The 13,439-nt window shown below is 46.1% G+C and overlaps 1 protein-coding gene across 1 annotated transcript in view; it reads left to right on the plus strand.

The window, feature by feature from the left end:
• Window positions 1-13,439, plus strand: part of HGSNAT (heparan-alpha-glucosaminide N-acetyltransferase) — a 507,378-nt gene that overhangs the window by 439,111 nt on the left and 54,828 nt on the right. Inside the window, exon 16 of the mRNA XM_085626788.1 lies at window positions 6,161-6,231. Within this exon, the coding sequence (XP_085482914.1) occupies window positions 6,161-6,231 (71 nt within the window). The remainder of the gene's footprint in view (window positions 1-6,160; window positions 6,232-13,439) is intronic.

Below are 13,439 nucleotides of genomic sequence, written 5' to 3' on the forward strand. Positions count from 1 at the left end.
ATTAGTCCACACATCAGCACAGTTTTATAGGCCTCCCTCCTTTTTAACCACAAGGCCCCTCTGGATTTGTCATGAAATGCTGTCTATGCAAAAAGATACACGAATCGAAAATGTAGGTTCTGTATTTACAAAAGGCGCCCCCCCCCCCCCCCCCCCCCCCCCCCACCAGGAGGCAAAGGTCCGGGTCATATCTCGGGAGCGTCACCGATGTGAGCTTCAGAGACATTGGGGGGGGGGCAATTACACTTACAGAGATGAGTAGTGGGGGGGCGAGGAGCGGCGAATTATATAGTAATGATAATAATAACTGAATTAATACTAATCATACTAATTCTAAGAGTGTTAGGTATTGTTAGTACTATAATTCTAGTTTGTTTTTATTAGTGCACAAAAAGTGGGGTTATCGTATAACTTTTGAAAAGCACCTCGCGCGGACGCCGAACTCTCCCTGCGCCCACAGCGAGGCGGGACACTTCACAGGTCAGCGGATGAATTTTATTATCTTGTGTCCTCGCGCGGTAGCCATGGTATATTTAATACCACTGCGTGTACCTTAACAAACTCAAACACTTGTGGTACACGGACCACGTGCGAGGAGTGAAAAAGCACAAGTGATCAATAGTGCACCAGGTGCGCGTGCGGGAAGCACAGGACGTGTCATTCCTACTTTTCAGCACACACTAGAAACAAATACATGTGTTCATCTTAACAGAATACTCACCCGAAGTGGTGCACATCCGATCGTCTTCTTCCATATGCGAGACAATGTAGAAGTGTTTTTTTTTTCCATTCATCACATGTGAACTGAGAGCTGTTAGGACCAGGTCTGTTCAAGATAGCTCGGTGGGTTTAGATTGTCCTCCTTTCCCTCCCTCCACTCTTTTAGGTCTGATTGTCTTAGGGTAGAATCCTCTCTGGGGTCGACTTGTGCTTCTATCGTTCTCATGTCGATAACATAAGTACCGGGATAGATTAGTACCTGTTATTCTAGCGCCTAGAAACACGTGTGTAAGAAGCCTTTTACACGGTGACATCACAGTAACTCATTACGTTTGTGCTTTGAAGATGTCAGCCGATAGCTGTGATTAGTGCATTTGCACAGCGCCTTGCCACCATTGTACGGTCCCCAAAGCGTTTTGGCAAGGCTTGAACCACAACCTTTTAGAAGATCTCTTAAAAGAACATAGAAAAGGTGTTCTTTTCTCCCAGACATGACATATAAAACGAGTTTTTAAATAAAACAGCATTACGCATTACAACGCAGCACGCGCAAGAACTTCGAGAAGAATAAACAGGCTGGGTTAATTCTAGAACTTTATATGCAGTTATTTTGAATTGCTTTTCTCGATTTCTCAGTGTTTTGCTATTTTATATGTCATGCTATTTTCCCCAAACTTTGTCCCTGTTTTCAGAAACGTCTACCCTCCTGTCTGGAATTATTACAATTTGTACACTGTAAACCCAGGCTTGTTTAAAGGACTGTAAACAAGCGCACTGGGAAAAAAGTTTGATGAGAGGCAGCAGGGGGAGGGGAGAGCGGAGGGGGCCTGCGCCTGATTCCCTTGCGGGAGTGAGCAGGAACCATCTGTCAAAGCTCGCTCCCGCAAGGGAATCGCCAAAAGTGCACGCGTTGCCATTGAAGGCAATGCAAAGCGTGCACGTTTTTGGCTGAAAAAGCGAATCGATTGCTAAAGGTCTCCTTCCTATGCAGCGCATGCGTGCTGCGTAGGCGAGACCAAATGATGTTCATTTTCCTATAGTGGTTTCAGGCCTTAAATTAGCTGCATGCAGAACATGTCCAGAACCAAAACACTTGGTCAGCAGATTTCATATATACATGCTTTGTTGGCGCCTTACTTTAAACAAGCATTTGCCATACTATAGGTCTCGCATTTACGCGAGTTTAAGCTATTGGCATTGTAAACGACAATGCCTTTTATTTATGCTTTTAAAAATCAAAACATAAATAAAAGCATTGCCATTTACAATGGCAATAGCTAAAACTCGCGTAAATGCGAGACCTGTTGCATTGCGAATGCTTGTTCCTCATATGTTTTTCAGTGGACTCCAGACAAACGGGATATAAGCACTATCCCCTCTCCCTTGGACATAACCCACGTGTCATGAGTGTGCCCGGAGCTTCCAGTCTGTGGATAGATGGGCGGTTCCCAGGGCATTAGGCCAACCAAGGCACAGGTTTGGTCTCTGCTCCCAGAGCTTTAAGTGGGATGAAAAAGTGGGATGAAAAAACTGGGAGGGCTCTCAAAGGGGCGTGGCCAGTGTAATTAAGGGCGTGGCTTAAAACACTTAATCTAAAAATCTGTGCTGAGCATAGTGTGCCGCCCGACTTGTATTTTGCTGTTTCTGTCATTGCATCTAGATATATGATACAACAAGTAACATCATAACTACAACAAGTCAGGACTGTTGGCTTTGTCAATGGTTGTTGCATAAGATAAATAAGCAGCAACTATGGAACTATGGCTTGTATATATTATTGAAAATACTTCCAAAAACTCCCCCCCCTCTGTCGTGTGTGGAAGCCCGGCTGAGACTGCTGCCTGGGCACAAACACAGCCGCACCAGAGTACTTCACATTTACGTGTTAATGGGGTTGAGTTGTTTTTCACCCCTTCTTAGACCCCCTGCAGGTCCATTCTGCATATTGCTGGAAGAGTCAGCCCCCCCCCCCCGAAATTTTTTGTAGCCCCCCCCCCCCCGAAATTTGGCTTTAGCTGTGCCTCTGCATGATATCATACCTTTTTGACTTCTGCACTCGTGAGAAGTGAGCAGTGTACATATTTCACAGGACCCAGGTCTCAGTTAAAGGCAATATAAACACTTTCAAAGTCTTGCTATACAGCAGTACCCATCATCCATAATAGTGTGTTACCGTGTAAGTAAAAAGTAAATGGTGAAAGACGGCAGGACTGCCTTGCAAAGCCAGAATAAGCAAGACAAATAATACAAAACAATGTCCATGGGCTGAAAATCCTCCCACTTTGAAGTCAGAGAAAGAAAAGCAAACAGGAGCTCTTGGAAAACAGCGCCTGACTTTTGACCTCGATATTTGAATGCACAGCAAATGCGACGAGATAAGAACAAGATTTACAGGCCTGTTTACAGAAAAGGAGCTCGGAGCGAGTGAAAACACATGCGGTCGTGTTAAGTGCTCTTAACCAAAGAAAAAAGTAGTCATTAAAAGAGTTGCTAAAATGTGACCTGTAGATGGATAGTAGTAATTGATCCATGCTCTCAGGGAGGGCTAAACACAGGAAGAGGTATGACGCATGCATGCTATGGACAAACAGGGGAGAAAGAATGGGAGAGCGACGATGGAGCCAGCAAATAGGACTCCTATGGGCGGGCTGAAACCCACAGAGTGTATACAACAGGTCTCTTTCAGACGACGCATGCGCTGTCTAGACCTGAGACCTAATAAAGTTGCAATATTCAATCTCCGCTCTAGATGGCAGGAGTGCGTCCACGCTACAAACTGCAAAATCAATTGTTACTCGTAAGTAACCTTTTCCTTTTGTAAAGCACTGCCCTCTTCACTTACTTACATTAAACAAGCTAAAATTATAAAATATACCCTAAAGGCAACACAGTTGGTAGTATTTCAATTGTAAAAAAATGAACCACAAAATTAAATGGGTTTGAAACAGAGTAATAAATATCTTTCATCAAAAAATAACTATATGTAGTCTGAGGTTTTGGGCTTGCCCAACAACCGCAGACAAGGGCTCGTTGACCTCGCATACTTCAAAGTCGAAGAAGAATAAGAAAAAGAGAAGACATGGATCTTGGCACCGATCTTCGAAAAGCAGGTCTTCAATGTCAGCCTCCTCCGTACAGTGGTGTCGTGACAAGGATGCCATCTCGCCGTCGCCTACTCCTTCTTCGCAGGCGACTCCGGCGCAATCTCTGGCGCCGAGGGATTCTCCAGTGCACAGGGATTCTCCGGCTCCCAGGAAGTCTTCTCCTGCTCCTGCGGCTTTGCCTGTGCCGCTTCGATGTCTCTGGCGCCGCAGCATCAGCCCCCGACATGGCCTCGGATGGATCCAGACCATGGCGTTTTGGTTCCTTATCCTCCTTTTCCAGGACCAGGAGCGGATCCGTTGCATTTCCTAAATGCGATGTTTGGCATCTAACCCTACCGTTGCGCCGTCTGGCCCCGTGGGTATTCCCCAGCAGTATGCCCCGGCACCTTTCATGCCGACGGCTCCATCATGCCAGTTTCTGGTGCCGAGGTTTTTGACTCCGATACCACAATACCTGGCGCCGTCTGGTGTTGGGCCGGTTTCTTGGATTTGGGCGGCGCCGTTGCCCACTTTGGAAGGTCCTCCTTCGATGCCGTTGTTACCGGCACCACGGCTGGCACCGCCGACGCCAATACCAAAGCGATGTTCCAGGAGGGAAGCGCAAAGACTGCTGGAGGAAGAGGAGTACCAGCAAGAACATGAGGAAGTAGAGATCCTCGACTCTGTGGATGACTTCGAGGGCCTACAGGAGGCCAGCCTGGATACTTCTTCGGAGTGGGACCTTTCTTATCCGAAGGCCTTGCCTTCACAGAACGTTTCCCCTTATCAGTCAGTCATCACGAAGGACGCTGACCTGTTGGACCTTCAGTTGCCCTCCGCTGAGGTGAATTTGAATATCTTGACTGAAGTGTTGCATTCTCCTTCCTCTTCTGTTGAACCTCTGCTGCCTTTCAATGAGGCGTTGACGGAGCCGATTATGGAGGTGTGGCAGAAGCCCTTGTCTGCCCCTGCAGTATCTGGGTCAGTGGCAAGACGGTATATGCCTGCTCCTGGTGATCCAGCTTTCTTTGCTGCCAATTCTTTGCCAGAAAGCTTGGTGGTTTAGGCCTCGTGTTCCAAGCAGTCGGCTGGGTCCTTCACCACCATCCCAGGGGATAGAGACTCGTAGAAGCAGGAGCAGTCTGCCTAAAAGGTGTTCTTCTATGCAAGTATGGCTCTGAAGTCAACAAATGCCACATGTTTGCTAGGAGGGTACATTCATGCACTGATGGACTCTGTCAAGCAAGTAGCTCCTAGGTTACCGTGTACATTTTTTGGAAGCACTATCAGACACACATGCAGCAGCCCGTTAGGTCATTCAGTCGGGTCTGGACACAGCGGACTCGGTCACCAGGGTGATGGGCACCTCGGTGTCTACTGGAGGCATGCATGGCTTAGGTCTTCAGGTTTCTCACCAGATGTACAGGCTACTTTGCTCGATCTACCCTTCGATGGATCTAGGTTGTTTGGAACAAAGGCGGATTCTGCACTGCAGCACTTCAAGGACAGTAGGGCTACTGCAAGATCCTTTGGCCTGCAGTCCCAGCCCAGGGGCTATGGATGCAAAAGGTATTGAGGCTTTGGGAAGGCGGCTTCCTTTCGAGCCTATCAGCAGCAGCAGCAGAACCCTCTGTACAGGTCGTACAGAGGAAAAGGCAGAGGCAGTCTACGAGGAGCCTCTCGACAACAGTCTTCCTCCTCCTCCTCCTCCTCCTCCCCCCTGTCCCCTCCACCAGTACCATGGGAAAGCAGCTCTAGATCCCCATCTTGCAGCATGCTGGTATTGTAGCGGGGCGGGAGTCACATTTTCTGCAAGATTGGAAATCGGTTACTTCAGACCGTTGGGTTTTGAATCTGGTAGAAAATGGGTACGCCATACCATTTTCAAGAGTTTCCACCTTCTTACCCTCCTCACCAGGGCTGGTGTTCAGAGGACCATTTGTTGCTCTTGCACCTGAACACCTGGACTACCACATAGAAGAGGATGCTTTAGGCTGTTGAAACTGTAGGCTGGTGTAGAAAAGCCAGCACATGTGGTCGCTGTTGTCTTGGAAGCATTTAGAATGTGCAAGGTGGTGTTGGGCACGACCTGTGGGACATAGCCTCACTGCTCTTCTTTGTGGGTTTGGTGTGAGGCCCACCTGTATTTCTATAAGCATTTTCTTAGTCCTTAGTAACTTGCTGCTTCTTGATTGATAGTGCCTGCTGTTATCCTAATACAACATTAATCACCCTTTTAAATGAGAATAAAGCAAGCATGAAGTGACACTGTTCTTGAAAAAGAAAGTAGCATTTGTTTGACAAGTCTTGCTTATATCGTTATTTAAATTCTCTGTATATGTCATTATTTTTTAAAGGGAGTCATTTCAGCTATTTTGACAAAATGTTCACAAAATCAAGGATTTATTCCAGTCAACAAGAATCTTTGGTAAGTGTTGTAGCATGTGTCATTATTGTACAATGTTTTATGGAAAGATGAATTTCATGACATGTATGCCTCTAATTGTGCTCAGTGTGACTGACCCTCAAAGCTAGATGATTGGTAAAGTAAAAGGAGAGCAAGTACTAGTGGGAGGTCACGTTACAAATATTTTTGGTTTGTAGGAATCTGGTCCAAAATGCACCGGGGAAAAAACATGATGTGTGGAAAGCTTGATTTTGATCACAGCCTCTGGTAATGATTTTGCCTTCAACGTCTTGCTACTCAAAGACTTGCCATATGCAAATCAGCCTTTATCTTGTACCATTGGGAACAGTCCAGAACAAATTTCCAGACCAGGGCCCCTCCTGATGGGAACACAAGCAACCCCAGAACAGTTTGGGCTTATTACGGCCTCATCAGTTAGGTATAACTCGATTTCTGTGGCACGGCAAGCACAAGAATCTTTGGTAAGTGTTGTAGCATGTGTCATTATTGTACAATGTTTTATGGAAAGATGAATTTCATGACATGTATGCCTCTAATTGTGCTCAGTGTGACTGACCCTCAAAGCTAGATGATTGGTAAAGTAAAAGGAGAGCAAGTACTAGTGGGAGGTCACGTTACAAATATTTTTGGTTTGTAGGAATCTGGTCCAAAATGCACCGGGGAAAAAACATGATGTGTGGAAAGCTTGATTTTGATCACAGCCTCTGGTAATGATTTTGCCTTCAACGTCTTGCTACTCAAAGACTTGCTATATGCAAATCAGCCTTTATCTTGTACCATTGGGAACAGTCCAGAACAAATTTCCAGACCAGGGCCCCTCCTGATGGGAACACAAGCAACCCCAGAACAGTTTGGGCTTACTACGGCCTCATCAGTTAGGTATAACTCGATTTCTGTGGCACGGCAAGCACAGGACCCACGTCTGGGCATATGCATCACACTGAGGAAAACAAAAAGATAATGGGTGGAATGTTAAAATTTATCTCAACATATGGTAATTACTCAGGCCACCTTCTAGGTTATTTTTATTTTGCCCACTGTAACGTTATGTTGTCTTGTATTATAAAGCGCACAGCTGACACAGAAAAGAGGTGTCCTGGCGCTAAAAGCAGAAACATAGAAGGCTGCTGTCAGAAGAAGAAAACTAAAGCGGGGGGAAGAGGTGTGTTTTGATGGCCTTGCGGAATGCCAAGTAGTTATTCATGCAGAGGATAGATATGGGCAAAGCATTCCAAAGTTTGGCCGCCAGTAGACGGAAAGAGCACCCACCAGCCCGGGAACAGCCGGCAGATGTTGTCCCATCAAACGAAGTTGACGAGAGGGAGAGTAGAGAGACAGCAAGTTTGCCAGAATACCAGGAGAGGAGAGGTTCAGGATTTTAAACGAGATACAGAGGGCCTTGAATTCCACATGGTTGGCCACAGGCAGCCAATGTAGCCGACGGATAGCTGGAGATGGGGCAAGATCTAGGAAGGCCAAGAAGTGTTCTGGCAACAGCGTTTTGAACTCTCTGCAATCTCAGGACTTCAGCCTTATTTGCCCCTAAATAACGTACATTAGCATAGTCTAGATTTGACAGGATGGAGGCCTGAACAGTCATCTGCCTGATGGGCAGATCAAAAAACCCCAGCAGCGGTTTGAGCCCCCGTAGGATGCCAAAGCAAGTCCCTGCCACTTTCTTAGTTTGACACTGAAAGCGGAGGGCAGTGTCAACCCAGACACCTATATTTTTCACCACCTGTTTGGGGGCGGGTGCACAACCCAATATGGCCGGCCAGCAGCGTTTTCACCACAGCTCCGAATCTCTCCCTACCAGCAGAACCTCCGACTTGCTGGAGTTAAGTTGGAGACAGTTGGCAGTCATCCACTCCGCGATGGCCGCAAGAACGTCATGAAACTTGGGGGCCTCCCGCACGGCATCGTCCAAGAGAGCGACTACCAACTGTGCATCATCTGCGTATGATACGATAGTGAACCCTCTACTCTTGGCAAAAGCAGCAAGCGGTTGGGCTTAGAGGTTAAAGAGCGTATGCTCAGGGCTGAGCCCTGAGGTATCCCTTGGTTGTTAGGATGCATCATGGAGGTGATAGGGAGAAGCTATATGCAAATCGGGGTTGGTACTTCTCCAATGGCATCAGTCTAGCTCAAACTATCAGGCCAGGTCACGTCGTACGGCTTGCACCTCTCTTAAAACTGTGTGTTTGTTGGACAACATAAACGTCAGTATTGTGCCAGATTGATTCCGTGCACGCCCTCAGGATATGTTGGCCTGTATGGCTCACAATGAACCATCTGCACCCCTAACCTTACAGGGTAACAAATGTGTGTGCAGCCTCAGAACATGACAACCCTGATCCCCCAAGGAAATCGTGATAACATATCTAGAACCCTTTTGTTTGGTTACCCATGCATACCCAAAGAAATACAAAGAAATACTCAGTAAGGCATTCCAATATTTATTGGGCCTCATGGCTTCCTGCATCCTGCTAGTGCGACATGCCAGGTGGCATATGCAGGCTCTGCAATGGGACCTGAAGTTCCAGTGGGCACAGCATCAGGTCAACCTGTCCGATCATGTCCAGATCTCGGAGGGCACTGCACGACAATTGCAGTGGTGGCTCACGAATCGCAATTGGGTCAATGGCAGATCCCTCTCCTTTCCCCAACCGGAGCACACAGTGGTGACGAATGCATCCCTCCTGGGATGGGGTGGCCACTTGGGAGAGGCGGAGATCACAGGCCTCTGGTCTCCGGCGGAGTCCCGGCTCCATATCAATCTGTTGGAGCTTCGGGCAATCCGACTTGCACTGAAGGTATTCCTTCCCTCTGTCCGTGGAAGTGTAGTGCAGGTGTTCACGGACAACACCACCGCCATGTGGTATTGCAACAAGCGGGGTGGGGTCGTGGACCCTATGTCAGGAGGCTTTGCGCCTCTGGGCATGGCTGGAACATCAAGGCATTACCTTGGTGGTTCAACAACTGGCAGGTTCTCTGAACGCCAGGGCGGACAAACTCAGCTGCCGGTGCTTGATGGATCCCGAATGGCGTCTGAACTCAGACGTGGCGCAAGGTCTCTTTGTGCAGCGGGGAGTGCCTTGGTTAGATCTATTCGCCACCAAGAGAACGTGCAATGTCATCAGTTCTGCGCGTTGGAATTTCCAAGGCGGCACTCGCTCGGCGACGCTTTTCATCGCGAGTGGAGTTGCGGTCTGTTGTACGCCTTTCCGCCTATACCACTTCTGCCCAGAGTGCTGAAGAAGATTAGGAGCGACCGGGCCCAAGTCATCCCTGTGGCTCCGGATTGGGCACGAAGATACTGGTATCCTGAGCTACTCAACATGGCGATCGATCCCCCGATCCGACTGCCTCTTCGGGAGGATCTTCTGTCACAGCAGCAGGGGATGGTCCTCCACCCGAACCTGTCCAGCCTCCACCTCCATGCGTGGGGATTGAGGGACGACAATTGACAGCTTTCGATCGTCCTATTGAAGTCTGTGATATCATTCTGGCAGCCAGGCGTCCCTCCACTAAAACGGTATACGCCTGCATGTGGAACAAGTTTGTGGCATGGTGCACAGCTAAGGCTGTGGATCCCCTTTCTGACCCTCTTTCCGAAGTCCTTCTGTTCCTTCTTTCTTTGGCCCAGCAGGGCTCTGCTCTGGGCACTATCAAAGGTTATCTTTTGGCCATCTCCGCCTTTCTACGGCTTCCAGATCAGCCTTCTCTTTTTAAGTCCTCGGTTGTTAACCATTTCCTAAAAGGCATAACGCACGCGTTTCCTCCCGTGCCGTTCATAATGCCTCAATGGGACTTAAACCACGTCTTGACATATCTGATGTGCGCTCCCTTTCGAGCCCCTTCATAACTGTCCTTTGCGTCTTCTTACTCTCAAGACGGCTTTCCTGGTAGCTATCACCTCTGCCAGAAGAGTGAGTGAGCTCCAGGCTCTTTCTTCCAAACCTCCTTTCCTTTCTGTTCATCCGGACAAGGTGGTTTTAAGGACCCGTCCTTCTTTCTTGCCAAAGGTTGTCACGCCCTTCCACATCGGGCAGACCATCACTTGCCCACCTTCTTTCCGCCTCGCATCCTTCAAAAGAGGAAGAGAGGCTCCACCGTCTGGACCCAAAACGTGCGCTCTCGTTCTGAAGCACACACAACAGTTCCGGGTGGATGACCAGCTCTTTGTTGGCTACATGGGTGCCAAAAAAGGTCAGGCTGTGCACAAACAGACCATCTCTCGGTGGGTCGTTCTCTGCATCAAAGCCTGTTACTCGTTGGCTAAGAAGGAGCCCCCTGTGGGGCTGCGTGCCCATTCTACCAGGGCAACAGCAGCCACTACTGCCTTGGGATGCGGCGTCCCCTTGCAGGACATTTGTCAGGCAGCTATATGGCCCTTGCTGCACACGTTTACCAAGCATTACTGCCTTGACAATCAGGTCCAGAGAGACAGCTTCTTTTGGCTGTTCCGTGACTTACTGGTGTAATCTATTTGCAGACCCACCACCGGGGTTGGTATTGCTGGGGTATCTATTCTAAGGTAAGGAATCTATCACTAACATGTCTCTTTCAGATGCACAAGTTACTACTTGTGTAACAATATATCTGTAAGAGACATTAGTTAGTGATAGATTCCTTACCGCCCCACCCATCCTCCCCGTTCTGCAAACTGATTTCTAGGGTTAAGAGCATCCCTTTCAGGGCCCTAGTTCCATGGCACCAGTGGTCGGTTTCTGACATGGCTCTGCGTTCCTGGCGCGGAAAGTCATGTACAGAACTGACGTCAGCGCACATGGGTGACACCTAAGTAGTCTCAGTGACATCATCTCTGCGCTTACGACGCCAGCGATGGACACGGAGCCGCACGACGCCACCTACCGACACGCAGGGGTACTGCTGACGAAAAACTTTCCTGATCCAGTCTGATGCCTGAGGATATTCTACGGTAAGGAATCTATCACTAACTAATGTCTCTGACAGATATATCGTTACAAAAGTAGTAACTTGTGCGTTTGTGTTTGAGTGTGAACAGTAAAAAAAGAATTCTCCGCTATCCAACACTTTCCCTACTGTTGAATTCATTGGAGTGGGAAAAGTTATTTTTACCCCTCCGATATCCAGCCCTTTCCCTACTGTTGCACTCACTGGAGTGGGAATAGTAATTTTTACCTCTCCACTATCCAATACTTATTCTACTGTTGCACTCAGTGGAGTGGGAATAGTAATTTTTACCCCTCCGCTATCCAACACTTTCCCTACTGTTGCTATTACTGGAGTGGGAATAGCAATTGTTACCCCTCCACTAACCAACACTTTCCCTACTGTTGCACTTACTGGAGTGGGAATAGTAATTATTTCCCCTCTGCTATCCAACACTTTCCCTACTGTTGCACTCTTTGGAGTGGGAATAGTAATTTTTTTACATCTTCGCTATTCAACACTTTCCCTACTGTTGCTCTTACTGGAGTGGGAATAGTATTTTTTACCCCTCCGATATCCAACACTTTCCCTACTGTTGCACTTACTGGAGTGGGAATAGTAATTTTTTCCCCTCCACTATCCAACACTTTCCCTACTGTTGCTGTCATTGAAGTGGGAATATTAATGTTTACCTCTCCGCTATCCAACACTTTCCCTACTGTTGCACTCTTTTGAGTGGGAATAGTAATTTTTACATCTTCGCTGGCCAACACTTTCATACTCACTGGAGTTGGAATAGTAAATTTAATTATTTTGCTATTCAACACTTTCTCTACTGCTGCACTTATCGGGCAATTTATGTTTACATTCGTTTCATAGTTTATTGTTTTAATTTATTCTAGATTTTTTTTTATATTTTAAATTATTTATATATATATATACATTTTATTTTTATATAATTTTTAAATTTTAAAATAAATTAAAGCCAATAGTTTATTAATTATTTGAAAGTAAATATATGTATATGTATAAATTATTATGTTTGTGTGTCTATTTAAAAAAAAAAAAAAATTGTTATATTTTGTAAAAATGTATATTAGATGCAATTAATTTTGTTAAAATTAATAATATTTAATATATAATTTATTTTATATATATGTAAATCAATATTTTTTACATCTATATTTTTTACATCGATATTTTTGAGTCAATATTTTGTACTTACCTATTTAGGTATAGGTGTCGATATTTTTGTATTCTAGATTTTTTTTCGATATTTAGAACATCGATATTTTTGACATTGATATTCTATCAGGGAACCATCTTATTGTGATAGCTTCGTCACCTACTGGACAACAATATGCAACAACATTTGCGCAAATGAACTTTATCCCTTGTACAGACTGTTCAAGGTGTTTTTGGTAGTGTGTGTACAAAGTGGAAATGTAAGCAATGTAATTTCAGAGAGTATTATTCTGCACAGACACGTAAGAAAATGTATGTCAAAAGTCACTGTGTAAGAAAGAAGGCAACTTGAGAATCATGAGTATGTAAAATGATGGTGCTTCTAATCGGGCCCATCCTAACCATGTGATACCGACTCCTTGGACATGAGACCTTAAAAGCTATCAAAACTATGCTAAAACATATAGTAAAATATAAAAAAAAAAAACTAATATCATAAAGAGCATTGTGCTACTTTAAACCAAGAGCATAACGAAAGCCATAGTGTTAAAATATTAAAATCGAGCAATCATTTAAAAAGGGTGATCATTTAAAAGCAATTTAGCTTAAAACCAAAAGCCAAATTTAAAAGGGCTCAAAACTGTCAGAATGTTTATTTGTTCCGAGAGGTAGATGGAATATTTGCTGTTCCCAGCAACTGCAGACGATGTTCCCAGAGGCACCCATCAGAGCAGATCCAAGTAGAAAATGTGTTCCAATCCATCCCCCTTAGTAGCCGAAGGAGGAACAGCCAGTGCGGAATCCGCAGAAGTTAAGCCAAGATCCAGATCATCAGGAGCTGAAGCATCCCAGGAGGGCTCGTAAAATGCTTTCAGAAGCAACGGCAAGCGCGAAGGACACAGATACAAATGAGCCATTAGGGGGCCTAGCAGCATTCCTATGTCCAAAGGTTGAACCTGTTACATTCCTAGGCATATGTCCAGGGCACTCTCAAAAGTGCACAGCAGACAGTGGAATACAGGCTGCACAAAGCAGAAAGGACAAGAATCAATGCTCATCGAGTTCATGAAGCAAGGGTGCGCCAAAACACTGTATCATGCCTCTTG

Source organism: Triturus cristatus, chromosome 9 (assembly GCF_964204655.1).
Source record: "Triturus cristatus chromosome 9, aTriCri1.1, whole genome shotgun sequence".
Classification (NCBI taxonomy): Eukaryota; Metazoa; Chordata; class Amphibia; order Caudata; family Salamandridae; genus Triturus; species Triturus cristatus.